This window comes from Strongylocentrotus purpuratus, unplaced genomic scaffold (genome assembly GCF_000002235.5).
Source record: "Strongylocentrotus purpuratus isolate Spur 01 unplaced genomic scaffold, Spur_5.0 spur5_scaffold_18, whole genome shotgun sequence".
NCBI lineage: Eukaryota > Metazoa > Echinodermata > Echinoidea > Camarodonta > Strongylocentrotidae > Strongylocentrotus > Strongylocentrotus purpuratus.
This window is the reverse complement of record NW_022145603.1, coordinates 8454532-8475390: the sequence shown is the minus strand read 5'-3', so window position 1 is coordinate 8475390 and position 20859 is coordinate 8454532. Positions and strand designations below refer to the sequence as shown.

Sequence of the window (20859 nt, the reverse complement as noted above, 5' to 3'; positions counted from 1 at the left end):
TGTATCACAGATGCCTCCTCCAGGTATGCAAGGACCTCCCCGTGGCCCACCACTACCAGGGGGTCCTAGAGGCCCCCCTCCACCAGGCATGCGTGGACCACCTCCCCCCAACATGGATAAAGGACCCCCTCCTATGGGTGTAAGTTACAAACATAATTGCGGCTGTTACTTAGTAAAGTTGAAACAGTTATTTTATGGTTATTTCTTATTTTTGTATGTCTTCATATTTATTCTTTATTTCATTTTTCGTCTATTTGTTTAATATTATTTAATTTGACCTTACAACCATGAGAGACAAACAGTCACTGGTGTGAGGTTTATTATCCCCTGCTCATCTTTTTAATTGGTACAAGGGTTTTGAAGTGATTATTCAAATTGCCCTGTTAGCAATTTTCTATCCATTTCAAGAACACTTGAAAGAAGTATCTTTTTATTTCTGACTTGCACCATAATCTTCTTTTGTATATATAAAATTATACTCCACATACTAAGAATCTTGCCCTAAGATTGGTCAAAACTAAATCATGTGATGAAAGATAGGTCGTCCATCATTGATGGGAGAAGAAAAGTTTGTTGCACTGTGTTGTATACGTTGCGTATGTACTGCGTATGTACTGCATGTACTGTACGTATCATACACTGTTTGCTAGCTGTTAGTTGATGGCTTGTTCCTCTAAAATGACGGAAGAAGTGAAATGTTTCTGATGTGGAATATAAAGCAAATAATCACCTTTTGGTTTCAGGCGATGGCAAACTATCACTCCCTCGGCTATCTTTCCGAAGCGAAACATCCAGATTGCCTCGGAAGTGATAGTTTGTCCCATCACCTTCACCAACGGTAATTATTTGCTTAATATAAGAAAAGAGAAGTAGTTCCAGACTTATGTTTTTTTGACATGCACCTTTCTCATTAAATGTTGTTTTCTTGACACTTGTTTGATGTGCAGCCACCAGGTGGACCTCCACGCATGCAGGGCCCTCCCCCACCCCACCCAGGTGGCCCGCCTCCACATCATGGTGGCCCTCCCCCACCCCATCAAGGCCCACCTCAACATCATGGAGGTCCTCCCCCTCCCCATCAAGGCCCGCCCCCACGTGGCCCCCCTCCTGGACCCGCTCCCAGACCAGGTAAGAAACCTTTATCACACTGGGCTTGATTACTGTTGAGGTATTATCAAAGTATTTGGTCCTTGCCATTCCAGACATTGTCAAGAATAAGGGAAAATAAACCAAAGAATGGCATTGCTATTGTCTTTTTCTTTATTTCATCCGATCCAATATCTAGTAGGGCTAACAACTTGATAGAACCATAGATACACTATAAACTTTGATGATGTTGGTAAATTTTAGTAGATAATGCTTCAGAAGTGCTGCTGTATAAACCACGCTGAACATAAAACTAGTGTATTTTGTATATTTGAAATGTTGAAAAAATCCCCCATGCTGCCCCCCCCCCCCCCCACCTCCATGTAGCCCACCTTCTATGGCCCGCCAAGTATGAATAGATATCATACTGACAATTCCTGATCTGTGTAGAAAGAAAACTGGTGTATGGTATCTTCAATGAAAGTGAAGTTAATATTTTGGAAATAATTATGTCATACATGAACCTTAGAATGAGATAAATTTTAAACACAAATTTACAAATATTCTTCAAGAAAGTCAAAATGTGGACAGGCATTCCAGATGAAAGTCTCCAAAAACACTTGTGGTGGAGACTTCTTATGTTATCAGGCCATTTCCATCAATTTAGACAAATTTCTTTTGCTAAGAATGGTAGAGTTGGCGTCTGATAATCATGTTTCAATTTTGTTTTGCCTTGAGGAGGACCCCCACCACCTCACATGAGTGGTCCACCTCTCCCCATGCCAGGCCCAGGTGGACCTCCTCCAAACAGAGGCCCGCCTCCTCCCATGCAGGGACCACCCCCTCCAATGCAAGGACCGCCTCCAAATCAAAACATGGTAAGAGTGTCAAAGTAAATACAGTCTAACCTGCTTTCAGCCTTGTTCAGATATGACGCAGCCAAACTGCGTTGTTGTTTTGTCTTTTTCCTTAAAAAAAAAAATTCATGATATAAAGTGTAATACGCTTCTCAATTCTGTATTTTATAACACAGATCTCAGTGAATACGTGAAGGATCTTGTAAACGATAATAACAAGAACAATAATGATAATAGTAATAATGACAACAATAATAATAATATAGAGAGTATTTATAATGCGCAAAATCAGCCTGAATATTGTGCTCAAGGCGTAAAAGAAGGTCTACGGGAAAGTAATTTTGCAAAGATGGAGTTTGAGATTTGAGGGCATTAGTTATCATATCACCATCTAAACTTTTGTCCATTTTGTTTTTGTTTTTTGTTTTGATGCAGATGCAGGGGCCTCCAAGAGGACCTCTTCCCCCGCAAGGGGTCCCTCCCCCAGGCCGGCCTCAAGTCTCTGGTCCTCCTCCAAACATGGGCCCGCCCCCCAACATGGGACCACCTCCTATGCAGGCTCCGCCCCAAAACATGGCACCTCCTCAAATGCAGGCTCCACCCCAAAACATGGCACCTCCCCCTCAAAACATGCAAGGACCTCCTCAAAACATGCAGGGACCTCCTCAAAACATGCAGGGACCTCCTCAAAACATGCAAGGACCTCCTCCTAATATGAACAGGCCTCCTCTCCCACATAACATGGGCGGCCATCCACCCCAAAGCATGAGTGGCCCTCCACCCAATATGGGGGCCCCGCCTCTAAATATGGGAGGACCGCCTCCTGTGGCACCTGTCCCCCAGCAGCATCATGTACAGCAGACAATGCCCCAGCCTCAACAGGTGCAAGCTCCTGTTTCTGTAGCGCCCCCAGCGCCCCATGTAAACCCTGCCTTCTTCACTGGTCAGCCGCAGGTACAACAGCAGCAACCCCAGCAAGCACCTCCCCAGCAAGACAGAACGGTAAGCCCAAATTTTAAAGTACTGTGGCATGCACCTTTCTGGTTTTATACATGTACATGCAAAATTGCTCAATATTTCAGAAACTTGTTGTATGCGACAGTTTTACATTTTACAATACTGTGGCATATACCTCTCAGGTTTGATGTTTATACATGCAAATATAGTCATTTTGGTTTATGGTTAATTTGCCCTCCTAAAATAAACAATCACTTACCTGTCGTTTAATATTCTGCTTGTAATTAGTAGTAAAATGAGCTGTATATATTTTATGTTGTAGATGTATGACCAGTCAAGGCAGCAGACCTATACACAGCAAGAATACAGAGCTCCATCAGAACCAGACAGGTGAGGTTGCTTTTTATCCCTCCTACATATCAGGATTAATTGCCACTTGGTCTAATAATCATTTCGTCTACTTATCATTTGGTCCAATTACCATTTATCCTAATAGTCATTTGGTCTAATCTACGATCAGTCTAATGCCCATTTTGTCTTTGATTTGTTTGGTCTAATAATCGTTTGATGATTATCTATATTTGTTAATAAATGATTATTAGAGTTCATGGATAGCAGACAAAATGGGCTTTAGTCAAACTTATAAAACACCAAATCCTGAAGCTCCACTGCCCTACTTATAGCTACTTGCACCCTCTATATAGCAAACAATGTCTAATCGGTGCCTGTTGGTCCCCCATGATTCTTACGATAATTGAGAGCTGATTTTATGTTAGTAGTGACCTTGCAGGGAGTTGTAATCCCCCCTGGCCAAACTAGTACAGATGGTCTTTAAAAGAGCTCCTCAACAGAGGAGCATGTACACTGTCTCTCACTGTTTTGTTTATTGCCTCTTGAATTACTGGATTGCTCTTCTTATCATTAAAAGAAAGAATCATTGATTTTATTAAAAAAAAACTTTGTGTCATGCAGGCAACCCTCTCCGGCCCCTCAGTTGGGCGAGGCCGAGTTTGAAGAGATCATGAACAGGAATCGTAACGTATCGTCTAGCGCCATCGCTAGGGCCGTCAACGATGCATCATCAGGTATGTTGTTTTTTCTTTCTTTCTTTTTTCTTTTTTCTTTTAAAACTTTAATCTATCAAGTAATTCATACATACATCATGATAACAATAATCATAAAATCACTACACAATAATTTCAAAAGGTAAAAACAGATGAAAAACATCGAACAATACAGAAATAGTGGGTAACAATTTCTTTCATTTCTTTTCTACAGTGTATATCATAGGATTATAATCCGAATACTTCAGTGCATTCCTTCAATCTTCTTCTGTTTTGCAATGTTAAGTTCTATGTATTTTGCGTTACTGATAAAAGACGTAAGCCCACTTAAACGTGGATCATCAGGTATGTTATCTTAGTCAATATGCTTAAAATGAAGAGAACAAAATAATAATAATAATATTCCGCTTTTATATAGCGCTTAATACAAATGTCTCAAAGCGCTTTACAGATATACTTTTACCCCTAATGGATGTAATATGTAAGGGCTACAGAAGATTATTAGTAACGTCATGTGCTAGACTTTCTGGAATTGAGGAAAAAGGAAAGAGATGTTTAACAGGTTCATTGGTGAAATATAGAACAAGGGCCTTTTCAGTAAGGCTAGTGCATGAAGTTACCAAAAGCCTTCCTTTGTACTTAATCGCTCACTATGCAACCTATAGAGAACTTCAAAAACTATTGTTTTTGTTGTATTCCATTATTCTAAAACTTGTGGATAAAAAATACGCTACAAACTCTATGGAAAGGCCAAGAGATGCACAGTCATGGATGACACGATTTGTTGTATTTGAAAATATCATTTAAGTACAGCCAAAGAAATAAAGATGTGTCTTTACATGTGCATTCAATGAATTTGTCGTCTGTAACCAGTGCGTATATCGTTGCCTGTCAACCTACATACAATACATGCAATACATGCATCTTAGCTATGTATTACCACTTTTACAGTGCGTTATCATATTGTAATCAAAGAGGTTTTTTAACGGTTGGAAAGAATAATGTGCGGTCACATGTCGTCATTTGACCAGTTAGATTGCCTACCTCCTTGAATCTGTTTGATGAACCCTCTAAAGTTGTAGTCAGCAGGGCGGTACTCTGCATGTCCCTAACTTTAGGAAAGGCTTGGTAGCGCATGCTAGAGTGTGCCTCTTAAACTTCAACAAATGGAGCCAAATTAAACTGACTTATGATGATTTTATGCATAGCAGTAACACTATCAAAACATTCTATTCTTAACAGGGGAAAAAATACTTTTAAAATTTCGGGGGCTACTTTTCAAGCTTGCTTGCATGAAAATAACACTCTTTATTTTGTTTTGCATTGAACTCTATGGCCCGAATTCACAAAGGAGGTTTAGATTTAACCCAGGCTAAATCTAACCCTGGGTTATTTAGCCCAGGCTAAATCTAACCCACGGTTTAAACCTCGCTCGGTATTCACAAAGCGTGGGTTAGATAACCCATGGTCTAAATCTAACCCACGGTTTAACCCACGGTTTAAGCATGCCTAAGAGAGCAAAAAAATAAACTGAGCATGCGCAGAATTGAAGCATTGAACTGAGCATGCGCGCTCAGTACACTTGGTTACTCCACCTAGTTCACCGTCGTCTGCTAAGTCCAGATTCAGTTGTATTTGGGCTATTACTCTTCGCCTACAAGTAGAGACTGAAAACCGACCGATTCCAAGTTGAGATAAGACTTTAAACCACTATTCACATACTAAAACAGTTCTCTGACAGATGTCCTCAAAATATTACCGAATTTCGCATAAATTACCTCAATAATTCCTCACTATCGTTGTTAATTTATGGCCTATAATCGTCCGACATAATTATGATCAGCTGGGCATCACAACACACTAAACATCGACAGTTTTCGTGAAGAGTCCACAAAAAACTTCTGTAAACGACCCTTATACCAGAGTGAAAATTTTCTTTGATGTAGTGTTCATTTTAGAGCTATATGATCACATTTTCGTTGATTGTTATGATGATTTTAGAGCGTAGGTCACACTTTAGTTTAGCAATTAATCAATCTGAAGTAAGAGTAGACTCGTGTTATATATAGCGTAGACTCCGTAGAGGGCAGCGAAAGCGATCGATGACGTTTAGTCCAGAATGTGTTGATGATGTAGAAAGAAAGGGCTGAAAGGTTACGATAAATACTATCTGATAGAAAATACTGGCATTAATGCATGAAATGCATAGATGTATTGAGAAAAAAAACCGGGCTTACTGGTCATATAAAATAGGAGGACAGCAAAAACAAGGCAGTATTGACATGTGATAAAGAATTATTAGGCCTAATTCGGGGGGAGGGGGGGGGGGGGAGGGGACATTAATTGTTTTCTTAGGGGATCGGGGTTTTTTTGAGGGGGGGGGGTGGAGGGGGGGGGGGGTAATTTTGTTCTTAATTTTTCATAGGGGGGAGGGGGCATTAATTGTTTTCTTAGGGGGTGGGGGTAATTTTGTTTTTAATTTTTCTTAGGGGTGAGGGGGCATTAATTGTTTTCTTAGGGGGGGGGGCATTCATTTTTTCTGAATTTGTTTATTTGCTGTATTAATTCTTTTCTTAGGGGGGCGTTCATTTTTTTTCTTAATTTTTCTGCTTTATTGAATTTCTCAAGGGAATAGTGATTTAAACAAAAAGAAAAGAACTTTTTTGTAAATTTCGTCTCTATTTCTCACTCTTTCACCTTCCTTGTTTTCGTTTGTTGTCTCTCTTTTTTCACCAGCTCTCCAGCCCACCTCTCTCAAATATCTTTTTATTCCTTAGAACTCCATTTGTTTAAATCCCTCTCGTACCCCTTTTCTTTCTCTTTTTTCTCCACCTCTCTCTCTCTCTCACACACATACCCTTCTCCTTCTTTCTTCATCTCTCTCTTTATCTTTTGCTCTCTCTCTGTGGGTGTTTGGATTTAGCGAAACATACTGAATCCATTTTAATTCATGGTGTGTACTGGGTAATTATAAGTAATAGATAACAGCAAATGGTATATTAATAATTAAACAAGATAAACAAAGTAGGCCATTTACTTGTAAAACGTTTACCTCCTAACTTAATATTTTCACGAGAAAAACCACACCATCAAACAAGAGAAATTTATATTTAAATATTGACGATTTAATATGGATAATCAAAACAAGTATTCAAGGTTATTGACGAAGACAATGTTGAAGTCGATGATGATGTCAGTGATGATAATGATGACAGCAATGTTGTCGGTGGCGATGGTGATGAAGCAGTCAAATAACGATTTCAGTGATGATGTTGATGATGATGAAGATGATGACGATTTCCCTTTCAAAGTGGTTGGTACCTTTTGCAAAAATGTTTTTGGGAGGAACCATATCAACCATTAGATTTCAAATCATCCGGTCTAATTGTTTCAGACCACAGTACTGGATGGGTGTATGTTTCGTTGAGAGAAACTAAAGGGTGAACCAATTCCATATCGGTCATTTAATTAATTGGATTAAAAGTAAATGGGGAGCATCTCCAAAAAATGGGAAAATTTTCATTTCATTAATAGAGTATCTGTTCTTCCTATTAATAAAATACAGGGCTTGATCTCCACCAGGAGAAAACCTGGCAACCTGCAGTATTGGTAGAACTGCTGCTGTGTTGCTTCTACTTCTTCTCTTGATGTTGGGAACTTCATGAATTGTTTCCTTCTTCTTGCAAACGCTTCTGACACGTCTTTGATGACTCTGCATACAGAAGACTGTGAAAGTTGTGCCTCATCACCATGCATCTTTTGGAATGACCCTGTAAAAAAAAAATCCTTTTAGTGAAATATCAACTAGTACAATTTCTTACAAATTACATGGCCAGATCAAATTCTCAAACTGAGAAATGTTTAATGTCCTTAAAATTGTAGAATAGATTTTTTATTAAATCAGGGCTGTCAACCCTCTTGCATTTAGAGGGAGTCTCACGCCACCACGCCCTTCCTCCCGCTTTGATGTAGAATCTCCCGGTTTATGAAAAAACCTCCCGCAAAACATGGTAACCGCAATTTTACCCTTTTACTTTTTCGCTCAGCCCAGATTAAATAGAAATTTACTAAATACTAAATAAGGTAAATTACTCACCAACAGCATAGAATCGAAGTGCTGTCACTAACTGTATAGGTATTGGGTCGTTTCTGTCTGTCGTCCTCCTCAGCTCTTCATCCACCAAGTTGATGAGGTAGAGCGCTGTCTCTTTGGAAAACCAGTACCTGGTCCGAAATGATTCATCATTATACACTTCAAAAGGGTTCATGGGTCACGAAGGCCTCTCTGAGGTCTGCCTATCAACTCTCTGTTCCGATCAAGCTGGCGGAGATGGTGAATATATTCAGCCATGCTGTCTCTGTCACAACAAAATAGAAAAAAGTGAATTAAAATTAGAACATGAAAAGAAAAAAATATCATTCATTGTTTATCAAATAAATCCTATGATATTACATGTTTTGCATTCTTTGTATTGTAGACAAACTGATTTTGAATAGCTTTTGCAAACTCTAAAAAAAATATTAACGATACTTTGATTGCATTAAAGAAATGAGTGCTATTGATTCATACTATTGGGTAATTAGGAAAGATGATGTCACTGAACCTCCATAAGAACGTAGGGGCCATGCAATTCCTGTCATGTTTTGTTAAAAATCTACTCATGCTTGATAAAATGTGAAATTAGATAGACTAGACCCTAGACTAGAACTAGTCTACATGTGCATGTAAATTAGCATTAGATCACTGAGATAGATCTAGATTCTAGATCTAGATGTCCCATGTGAAAGGTTGAATTTGACTAAGATTACATATAGACTAGATTCTTGATCTAGAGCCTGAGGTCTATACCGGTACCCCCTACGGCCTAGGTCTAGACTAGTCTACTAGTTCTAGATCTAGAAAGTCTAGAGTACTAGACTAGACCTAGATCTAGACTAGACCTAGACTTCTAGACTAGATCCCTAGATCTAGATCTAGGCCTAGAGTCTAGGTCTATTTTGAAAAATATTTTATTCCATTTCAATTTCTAAAGCTAAATTAGAATAGGTCTAGGTCTAGTAGGCCTATCTAGTCTAGACTAGATAGACTAGACCTTCTAGATCTAGATCTACTAGGTCTAGATCTAGAATCTAGATCTAGACTAGGTCTAGATTCTAGACTAGACCTCTAGATCTAGATCTGCATCTTTTACAATAATTTACAAAATAAATTCATGCCATGGTTTGGCGTGCTTTGACTAATTTCTTGGGACTGAGGACTAGATCTAGATCTAGGCCTAGATCTATCTCATCTAGCCTAGACTCTAGGCCCGCGTCGTGTTTGCGTGTCTCACTGCCACGTACAACGGTCGAGCTCAAGCTCAAGTCTTATTCAGTCAGTACTAAGTGTCAGTGTAGGCTAGTAGTATTAGAGACTAGTCTAGATCTAGGTCTAGACCAGGCCTCTGTAATATAGTACTAGTAGGCCTAGACTAGACTAGTAAAATCCATCTGCAGCGTCTGCGTGGAAGAATTTTCATCTTCATTTCGGCATTTTTCGTTCTCCTCCGTTAGTCAGATGAGAAGCAGCATCAGCAGAGCAGAAAATACAAATGGAACTGTCGCTACCCCCCCCCCCCCTCGAGGCCAGGAATGTCTCAAATGTCATGAGTAACATATTTTTCTTCCCGAATCACACAATTGTGTGATGTTATAACTAATTTCGTATTGTTAGCTGGCACATTCGCAGTTATTGCGAAATTGCCTTGCCTCGCAGGATTACATAAACAACACAACACAAATACACACGCATGGGTCCGAGCTACGTTAGGTTCTGCGACAATGTTCGCAAAGGCTGTGCAACTTACATTGAAGATTATTATTCGTGCACTTTTTACGCACATAAATCATGTTCAATTGGGCTTCCATTGTAGCAGAACTGAGAATAGGGTACAAATATGTTGTGAATAACTAAAAATACTTACAATGTAGGCTATCAAAGTTGAAAAAACAGCAACTTTGTGAAGGTCTCTTCACTTTGTTTCACCACAAATTTGTCAACAAAATTTGTACGGTCGTCTGCGCTAAAAAGCCAAAGCTCGCTGGTATGACGTCATATGACGCGTTAAACCGTGGGTTAAACCGTGGGTTAGATTTAGCCCGCTGTTTAAACCACCCTTCTGAGCAGGTTAAAAATATGACGTAATATGACGCGATTTAGCCTGGGTTAAATCTAAACTTCCTTTGTGAATACCAAAATAATGACCCATGGTCTAAAGCTCGGGGTTATGACGTATTATGACGCGATTTAGCCTGGGTTAAATCTAAACCTCCTTTGTGAATTCGGGCCTATGCAATTGGGGGGGGGGGGCTCTTTTAAGACTTTCGGGGGCTCTTTTGGGCATTTCAGGGGCTAATTTGCCCCGAGCCCCCGTGTAATTTTTCCCCTGCTAATTGTGATTAGCCTATTTTGATTTCTCATTCAAGGTGCCTTCACCAGTGCTATAGACACATTGGAGACGGCCATCTCACTCATCAAAAGGTCAAAGGTTGCTAACGATGACCGTTGCAAGCTTCTTATTAGCTCTCTTCAGGATTGCCTGCATGGAATCGAGACCAAGTCCTACGGAGGATCATCAGGTTCAAGGTAAAAACAAGTGAAAGCATCTAATAAGCATTGCCACTCCATACCCAGGAGAGGCATTGAGAAGTAGTCTGTAAAACTGGAGACAACGCAGGAAGATGAAATGAACCCAACAAATATAATATAATAAAAAAAAAATTGCAAAGGCATTAGCACCAGATATTTATGGAAGATATGCTCTAGGCGAGAAATAATGAAGTCCTTGATGACTTGGGAACTCAAATGAGTTATTCCATATTGTGCAAATGTGTTGGTGCTGGTTTCAATTTACAAGGTTTTTACTAAAACATTTTTGTGTTCCAACAACCAGACTATTATTTACTCTGTAAGGCTTAAACATAAAAAGATGTTGTATTGCCATTTAGGTGCCAAAACATGGGTCGGTCGGTTGAAAATCTCCCTTTTCGGGCTTATATTTCTCAGTTTTGAATGCTTTAAATACTTTCTTCTTTTTTCAAAGGGAAATTTTTTTATTTTTTTTAAAAACCCCGACCATAGATTTCAAGATTTGTAGGTCAGTTGCAAAGGGCAATACAACATCTTGTATTTTTAGGCCTAATTGATCTTGCATTGCAATTTTTTTTCAATAAAACCAAATGGCTTTAGAAATTGTAATTATGTATTTTCTCCTGACTTGACGATATCTTTTCAGCAGCTCGCGGTCACGCAAGGACCGAGGATCGCGAGAGCGTGACCCTGAGAACCGTCACAGGTCACGTGAATCTCGCAGCTCCAGGCATAAACGTGAGAGATCTCGCAGTCGGGACAGAGAATACCGGGAGAGGAGCAGAGAGAGAGAGTACAGCGACAGGGAGCGTGGGGATCGTCATCGGGACCGGGATCGGGACCGTGATAGGGAGTACCGAAGACGTTAGTGCTCGCTACGAGAGGAGTCGTTTAATTTGTAAGTAACCCGTCTTCTTGGAGATGTTTCCTGGCTGATGGCATACAGGTGTTGGTTTGCTTCCGACTGCTCAGTCTGATCACTTCTCTCAATTATTTTATGAATGTGGGATTATGTCAAAAAGTTTATTTTGGAAGTACCGTCAAGGAAAGAGGAAAAGTGAGATGGATGAATGCTACTCAAAAATGTAGGAACTATGTTTAGAATTGGCTATATAATTAGAATGCCATTACGGACACACTTAATTTGATTGTGTCTGAATTGCGTGTCCTCCAAACTGACATAATGTTATTATATAATGGCAGGAGTATTTTCTCAAATACAGATATATCTAAATGATATGTCTTAGGGAAAGGACACAACAGGAGGAAGTAAACCAATACCTGTGTTAGCCCTATTTGATACCCGTCAAAATGATTAATCAACATTCCATGTCTAACTCTATCTTTCTATTTTTCAGACGTGAAAATAGGTAAGTTCCCCACTGACTCTTTGATATAATAAACTGTAATTGATTGAATTTAGAGATGTGGGTCCTTTCTTTGCAAGCATTTCTTCAAGTGTCTAGCTAGGTGATGGCGTGTCTCAATGGGTGCGAGGTGTGCCAGAGTTTTCCAAGGCGGTGATGAGTTCTTTGGGTAAGTTGAATTGTATCTTTAAAGGTAAAGACCAGTTATGGTCATGCGATTGCATTGTGAAAGAAACATTGTGAAATCGATCAGAAAAGGTTGATCGTCTAACATAGATGTACTGCAAGGTTCTGGAATCATCAAAATGATAAGAAATTTGGCCAAGTCTTCATAAAGTTAGAAGCACTGTATACAGAAAGATGTATATGGGACTACACACACGTGCGCGACACGTGCATTTCATATCTCTCAACAGGCAAGAGATACACTAATTTACCAAATATATCAATTAGTAGGCGTTTTCCTGTCAAATTTTTTATCATCATGTAATATTCAAAACATATTCTTTCACATGATTGGTAATAAGAGCTTCCATTTCACTTTTTGGAATTGGGGCGTTTCCAATACTGGTCTTTACCTTTAAGATTTGTTTTTTTTTGGTGCTAATTTACTACTTTATTGGATGGGTCAGACGGGAGAGATACCCTTTGTCTCTGTGGGAAAAGTCTGCTTTATTAATGAAAATATATATATATATCTATAAATATTTATAATTAAAGTTTTGCTCATCCTTTCTTTAAAAAATTATTCCTCATTTGGTTGCAAGAAATTTATTAAAGATGTAATTCTTGTATCTAACCTTCATTTAGACCTAAAATGAGTTGAATTATTGATAAACGATTGTGTTTTGTTTTGTTTTTGTTTTCTTTAAATATTTCTCTACTCTATTGTTACCATAATCTTGCTGTCAATCTCATTCTTTCTTACTGTTTGTTCAACTTTCAATGTATTTTTATACGTACTTCTGTACTCTAAAACATGAAGAACAGACCCTTTAAATACTCATAATCTTCAGACTCCACAAATGAACAATGTCCAATAGATACAGACAATGTTAAGCACATGCTTTGAAGAACAACATTATTTCTTTAATTGATGAAATGTGTAGACTATTGTCAAGTTATCTATAATAAGGTGTGAAACTATGAACCAATATTCTATAAGCAATATTTAGATGCCTTCTAACAGATACTAGTAACAGAACAGTTAAAAAATGTGCCGCATGGTACTTGATTACTCACTTTTTGTAAGTTGGAATTTTGAAATTGTCAGAATTTATGTTTTTTATCTCGGAGTGGCAGTATTTATTGAAATATCATTCTAACCATCTGAAATTCAAATTAGTGTATGGTACTTGCAAATCACACTTACAAAAAGTCATTTATGCAAATGTTATAGAGCTCTTTAATGTCTCTCTGTTTTTTTGTTTTTTTTTATATATTTGTCTTTGTGAGGTATAAGTCCAATTAAAGAATTGTCATTCCAAGCTTCAGACTAAGTGATCACAGGATTATCAATTACTGAAAAAAACATCATGTTCTATAAGAATTTTTATTTTTCAATTATCACCCAAGGTATTAGGGTGATATCTATTAAATGTAAATGTAATAGTGGTTCAATCACTTTACTCTCAATCCAAGGATTAAGGGTTTGAAACCCAGCCCGGTACTACTGTCTTGTGGCAAGGCATTTATCCATATTGGCCACTCTCCACCCTGGTGTAAATGGTTCCTGGCAATTGATTGGTAATATTGATAATAGCAGGGCCCTCAGGAAGGACAGCATTGATACTGATGAGGCTTCCCTGGGTAAACAAAATATTAGTATTATTGTGTGGGAGTATAATTAAATCATAAGTCAACTAAATTACATAGATTTTAAAAGATATGTACATATATTTTAAAAGCTGTCATAAATTGCTTATTGGTAACTTTGCTTGGCTCTTTTTTGTACAAGATACATCTGACATTTTGAACCTTATTAAACTTCATTAATTAAGCCATCATTATTTAAAGCTACCTAAGAAAATAAAACAAATACTTATATAATGCCAACATTCACAAAAGTTACTAATTATTTTATTACAAGATTAATATTGTACTAATTACATAGTAGTAGTAGTAAGAAATTCCCACATAACCACTTAATCCACATAAATAGTACACCATACATGTAATTAGGACTTTGAAATGAGCTTCAAAAAATTGTGTACTCGATACTTGTTTTTCTGATATTTGAAGTTAGTTGCCATACTTTTGCCTGGGTTGTGTGCATTATAAACAAGATTGTATTTTTTCTGAAAAGAAAGGGGTGTGTGACTTGTGAAATTAATGATCTATTGTCAATCAATTTTAAGTTTATTTCCTCTTCATTATCAAAAGAAATCTATCATCCCTGACATTTATACATGTTTATTCAGCAGTAAACAAATTTATTATATATTTATTTGACAACGTCAAACTAGTGACTGCCTATCTATTGCTTTTTTGTTAGGGCTCTTACATATAACTTCACATGTAGTTGTAATTATTTACCTTTTTTGTGCTCTTAACCAGTAAATGAGGTGTCAGTAATATTTAAACTAAATATCTTTTCAATCTGATTGTTATCTTGTGAGTCTTTCATGTGGAAAAGAAGGTACCTTTGCCTTTTCTTCACTTCAAGTAATTATTCACTGTACATGGCGAGTAATTTGGTCATTGGGACCATTATACATACAAATTGTACACACAGTTACTTAACTTATTTAAATTAATCTGTTTATTTATCTGTTTATTTTTTAAACATTTGAAATTCACTTTTGCATCGGACCATTATACATACAAATTTTGCATGCAGTTACTTATAAACTTATTTCGATTATTCTGTTATTTTTTTATATTTGAATTTTTTTTTTGCATCCGTACAACCCAGAAATGATGATTAAAAAGATGGGGGGAAATAACAAGAATCAAGAAAAATCAAAAGGAAACTAAAGACATCATGATGGGGGGGGGGGGGGGGGGGGGGGGGGGGGTGAATGTAAAAGCTTTTAAGTTGTGATAATTTTATTTTGCATGATTATTTACATCTTCTTCCAATCAGATAATTTATAGTTTCATATGAAATACCATGTGTGTAGCCAGCTTTTGATGTAAATTTAACTAAATGTGTTACGAAGTTCAATCATAGCCTGAGAGATCATATTAAGTAAATAGATTTTTGAGCTTTGATTCCTTTGTTTCAAAACAGACATGTGTAAAAGACATAAATCACACTACATGTAGTAGATTATTGTATTGAAAGGGGTAGACAAATTGGATTGCACTTCACCATTTACCTCGTTGACTTGTCATTTCTAAAAATTTGAGAAGTAATAGCTGTAAAATAGTTTTTTAAATTTGTAAGGCTCAGTAACAACAGTAATGAGGTTACTTTCTAGTTTCTTAAAATCTTAAATCATGACAGAGACTTAAATTTAATTTCTTATGTCAGGGGGTTACAATCAATTATTAAAGGAAACTAAAATTGCGGAAATGTTAATACTATGTGATATGATTAGGAGCATTGTTTTTGTGCAATATTGCATAAATTTAAACTTTTTGAAGTGATAATTTTGTTGATGTATAAAACTTTTTAGTTGTTTGGAATTGCTGAAATTCCATGTTTGAAATTCTTTATTTAAGATGACAGACTTTTATTTTGTTATAAGAAAATTTTACATTTCCAACTTTAAGGGGATGTCCACTCTATTAGATTAATCAGAAATATCAAAGTAACAGTCTGAAGAAAATTTGCAAAAAAATAAGCGTAATGTATTCATAGAGAATTCAATTTGTGCATTGATCATCGGAACTTAAAAACCAAAATAAATTTCTTCATTTTGTGATACTTTGAAACTATTGTATTATCAGGCTGGACACCCCCTTTCTTTGTTACTCCGAAAAATATCACATCCTTGTACTGTATAAGCTAGTATTCTTGGATGGGTTTGAATTTCATGAATCCACACTGATCACAAATGTAACAACGTGCAGAAATATTTCCACCTTTTTTTAGGGGTTTTCCCTGTAGAAGGGGTTTCCATATCAAACTTTTGGGGTTTGCAAGCATACGTCCACTTTCTAATTCATGATGTTCCTTAACATGTTTATGCATATGCGCAGTGCACCAGCACAGTCATGCATGCTTTGCACAAAACCAGGTTGTGTGTACTGAAGTAAGTATGAGTACATTGTGGGTATTTCGGAAAATCAACGACTCAAAATGTCTTTCGGCATGTACTATGCTAAAATATCTGTACTTGAAATTGTTGGCGTACTTACACAATATTTGATGTTTTATAAAGGCACTAATAAGAGGAAAATACTTAGGTGATAAACAGATATACCTCACCTTTTGTATTCTCTTGCTTTAATTATGAAGGGGGGGGGGGGGGGGGGTCCACCATAATCTCGATATTAGTAGGTGCAAAGATATAATTGTTATTTCTTCCAAATTAAATTGCATTTAGATTGTGTGATGTTTGTTGAGCTTATTCCATAACCAACCTGTTAGTGTTCATGATAAAATTGGCAGTAAGAATTGTAGTCTAATTTCCATGGTGTTTTAAAAAGGAGCAGCAGCAAAATTATGAAAAAACATACTAGTAACTGGACTTATATAACTATATTTCTTTTTCAATCCCAGACATTAGTCACTGTTGTGCAGCTATGGGACTTTTCAGGATCCTTTTAGATTCAAATGATGGTTGAATGCTCCTAATGTTTACATTTGTTCATAGGATAGGCTAGTAAAAAATATCTACCCGTTTGATATTACATGCCTTCTTTTTATTCACTTGTTTTTTTTCTTGTGAGTAGACTCAGTTACTGCTCCACATCCCTCATTGTGTTATTGCCATTTTGTTTTTTACCTTTGTTTATTCGATGTTGAACAAACACTCCTTTTCAAAATAACCTTAACACTAAACTACGGTTTATTTGACACTGTTTCAGCTCATGTTGCTTTGTAATGGTGTAAGGGCTCCTTGTTGGTTGGTTTTCTCTTCTTATTTACTTTTATTTATGGTTGAAAGCCCAACTTAAATAATTATTAGACACATATATATACAGTACATCCCAGAATAAAAAAAACGGAACTCCCCAAAACAAACAGTATTTATGAGAAAAATGTGAGCTGTATTAAAAAAAAAACAATTTATTGCTTTTCATAAAGTAGAAGCAATATACCTTGAAATGATACTGTGAATGTATTGATCTGTTCTTGCTATTTTCAAGATAATGTTGCTCAGTTAACATGTATGGATTAATGTCATCAATGTATCATGTTAAAGTATATTACTTCTATGTTATGAAAAGGGAGGAATCATAGAGCTTGTTCACATTATCCGTTTGTTTTCTGGTTTCGTTTGTCTTTTTCTGGAGATGCACTGTACATGTTGCCTCTGACAGTATAAGTTTATCTGTTTATTGATTATATTTTGTTTAAAATCAGTATTCAGTTTTGAATGCTAAGAAATGCTTACAGTTTCAGTAGTGTTGAGTCATGTTAATAACTTCAGGTCAGAAAGGGAAAACAGAGTCTGAAACTAATTTTCTTTAAATTTTTCTCTTACATATATATATATATATATATATATATATATTGGATAAGGCAGACTAATGGAACATGGTTGCAACTCCGAGTTTCACGCCTTGCAAGGCGTGAACTAGTTTGAATTTAAGAGATACATAAGCATTCATTATGTTCTTGTATTCATATACATGTACCAATACTAATATTTTTTACTTTATAAAGAAAAAATATCAGTACTACATTTATACTACTACAGTACTACTATAGCGTATTTGAATATAACTGGAATATTACTATTAATCATGAGCAACATTACACTTGATATGCTTGATTGATTTTACAATATGTAAGTATGATGTCTAAAACAACATTGTGACTTTGTGACAAATATTCAAATACTTAAATTAAGGCTTGTTTTTAGATGGTTTACACCAATGAGTCATTACACTAACAGAAATAACCCAGGAAAATTAGTTGCTAGTTCTTTGTCGTGAGGAAAAATATTCAATATGAAGTAAGAATTTGTCTTTATTTTGTCACAATTATTTTGCAGTTTTAGTATGTCATTCAAAATTTGCACCGCATCAGTTACATCAATGAGAGGGAAAAGTTCATGATTCCAGAGTTCTGATATCAAATCAAGCACTGTAGACAGAGTGTAGTGAATTGAAGGGGAAAAGTTAAGCACATGTTGCTCAGTTTCAATATCGTTTTAGGGGGAGCATGCATTCCTAGGTCCTTGTAGAGAAAATGGATTTATAGGAATTTTCCAGTGAAGACTATTTCTAGAGAAAGGAAATATAATCAAAATGTCACTTTATCATCTCTTTGCCTTCATGATTAAAAAACCACTTGTCATTTAGAAGAATCTCCATTTTGAGGGTGTATTTGCCATAATATTTGATAAAATCAATGATTTTTTAAGCTTAAAATGGTATACAGTGTGTATAGAATGGTATAGGTCCAATATAAGTTCCTTGGGGGACACCTTTCCTTCTTGCTTTAGAAGGGTTGTAAGTCATCAAGGTATATTATGTTTCACTTTTGCTTTTTTTGAAAAACTTTTATTTCATCAATATAACTACTTTGTACATCTTATTCACAAAATTAAGGATCTTGTCTGAGACCAATTTTTTTAGTGAAACTGTTGGTAATGTTGTAAATGATGATGCTTTTGAATTGTTAAAATTGATGGTTACTGGTTAGTTCTGTTTAATTGGCCCTAAAATCATCCTTATTGTGTCTTCACTTAGAATTTAAAGGGGACTTTATAATCAATTACAAAGTGATATTAGGCAAGGCCCTTATGACAATGTTAAACCGGAAACTTGCAGGGCATGAAACATTCGCCAATAGTAAACAAAAGCCTTTTTCAAAGCAAGAACTGCGACTATTTCCAAAATTTTGCAAAAGATTGTATCAGTTCAGATTGATAATTTTGCAAATCTGAACGTCTCATGAATCTAAGATAAGCAAACGCTTTTTGCATGTGGAAGGTCCTTGTTTTACTGTATTTCTTGTTGTAACCAGATATAGGCTAGATATAATTCACATATTTGGGTCTTTTTTGTCTTTTGTTACAAATTGAAATTGATTCATTGGTCTGTTATATACAATGTTGCATGCATTAGATTCATAATAAGTCATTGTTGATGGTGGAAATATATCGCACATATAATTAGCAATAGCCAATTTATTACTTGTTATACTCATTATTTGAAATCAAAAGCAACAATGCATTTGCATAAGAAATATACTTTAGATATTAGTGTGTGAATTCGTTTTAAACAAATGTATGGTACTAAAACAATTTTCTTAATCTCTTTACGAGCCTACACGTAAAATATGTAGTGTCTTGTCAATTGCAACAGGGAGACATGTGTAAAGAAGTTTACCAAGGGAGAAAAATGGGGCAATTATCACTCAGCATTTCTTTCTTATTTTTTGTCTTTTTTCTTTTGCTTGTCAAGGAGCAATTAAATAAATGAGAGGTATTGCAATTTATGATTTCAAAGGTATATGATTCAAAGCAATGTATTTATGATTGAACAACTTATTCATAATGTGCGATGTTCTCTCTTCTTTCATTCACAGCTTCCAGGCATAAATTACTTTCTTTTATTCTGTTGTTGTTGGTTGTTGTTGATACATGTTACTAATGTTTCATGATGATACTTGCAATTAAGCATATGAATGTCCAGTGGGCTTTCTTGATGAAATTAAGCTTATGGCATTGAATGAATATATTTTTGTTTCCTTCCCATTGCTTGTGACATGTTTTTGGCCTACTTGATTAGAAATCATTCTTCAGTTCAGGCCATATAAATACCTGGTATGAGTGATGATTCACATATATCGCCGGCCGGCTGGCAGAAGGGCGAAAATTGGTTTAAAACTTAAAAGACTAATAGAAATGTTATAGTAGAACATGGCCACAATTTTTTTTTCTCGGAAATAAGTCAGTTTTATAAAAGTTTGAGGCGATTTAGTGCTAACGCCCTTCTGCTTAACGCATCATTTTTTACCTGAAATTCAAGCTAACGCCCTTCTGCCACCCAGGTGACGATATATAGAAACAAAATGATGACAATATTTTCAATACCATTCACATTTTTACCTGTTCATCAGATTAAAATATCTCTTGTAATTTGCATTGAAAATCCACTGGACATTCAGTGATATTTATATTTTTGATAACCTTGATACAATGTATGTGATGAATGTTTTTTTTATTTTTTATTTTTTAATTCCTTTACAAAGTATACTTGATTGATATTGATTTCTTCGTCTACTTATGAAATACTTGTATTCAAATTTTGTGGAAGAAATTTTTTGACTAGATAATGTCACTATAATTTCTTCAAATTATTATGTTGTTGTTGGATTGAATCGAAGGAGATTGTTTTTGTTGATCATAAATCATAATACCAAAAATATTCAAATGATTGATATTGTTTACAAATCTAATCGCAAATAATGGCTAGTTTCAGAGAAGAAATGGATTTTATTGATAGCAGTTGTAATTTTTTTTTTTTTTTTAATTTTTACTGAATTTTTACTGAATTGCAATATTGTCAATGTTAAAAAAGAGTTTAAAAGAACATATTCAAATTCATTGTTCTTTTGAAGAAGTATCTGAAATTGAATTTCATTAGGAGGGGATTAAAGAAGATTGTAAAAGCTGACTTCTGAAAAGGTCTGGCTAGGGTGGGGTATAATTGCTGGATACTTATTAACATGTGATTTTGTACATGTATGTTGTGTTGTGATGAAAAAGGCAGTTCCATTTGGGTTACCATAAACAGATCTCATATTGATTTAGGAAATGTTATATAATCTAAAT

At 36.0% G+C, this 20859-nt stretch overlaps 1 protein-coding gene and 1 long non-coding RNA gene across 4 annotated transcripts in view; one reads left to right on the top strand and one right to left on the bottom strand.

Moving 5' to 3' along the window:
• The window catches only part of LOC577326 (cleavage and polyadenylation specificity factor subunit 6), a 39101-nt gene that overhangs the window by 15219 nt on the left and 3023 nt on the right, over positions 1 to 20859 (top strand). The window contains exons 10-17 of one of the 3 annotated variants that reach the window (XM_030989137.1): positions 11 to 139; positions 948 to 1128; positions 1828 to 1964; positions 2379 to 2945; positions 3223 to 3290; positions 3873 to 3985; positions 10430 to 10589; positions 11239 to 11490. In XM_030989137.1, the coding sequence (XP_030844997.1) occupies positions 11 to 139; positions 948 to 1128; positions 1828 to 1964; positions 2379 to 2945; positions 3223 to 3290; positions 3873 to 3985; positions 10430 to 10589; positions 11239 to 11461 (1578 nt within the window). In that variant the 3' untranslated portion in view covers positions 11462 to 11490. Of the gene's footprint in view, positions 1 to 10; positions 140 to 947; positions 1129 to 1824; positions 1965 to 2378; positions 2946 to 3222; positions 3291 to 3872; positions 3986 to 10429; positions 10590 to 11238; positions 11491 to 20859 lie in introns of all 3 variants that reach the window. The other 2 variants (XM_030989139.1, XM_011675489.2) reach the window with 2 other exon arrangements.
• On the bottom strand, positions 7068 to 10289 carry LOC115925402. Its single transcript, XR_004064689.1, has 3 exons — positions 9928 to 10289; positions 8061 to 8322; positions 7068 to 7734 (listed from the first exon to the last, which is right to left on the bottom strand). It is a non-coding gene; the product is annotated as an uncharacterized LOC115925402 (long non-coding RNA).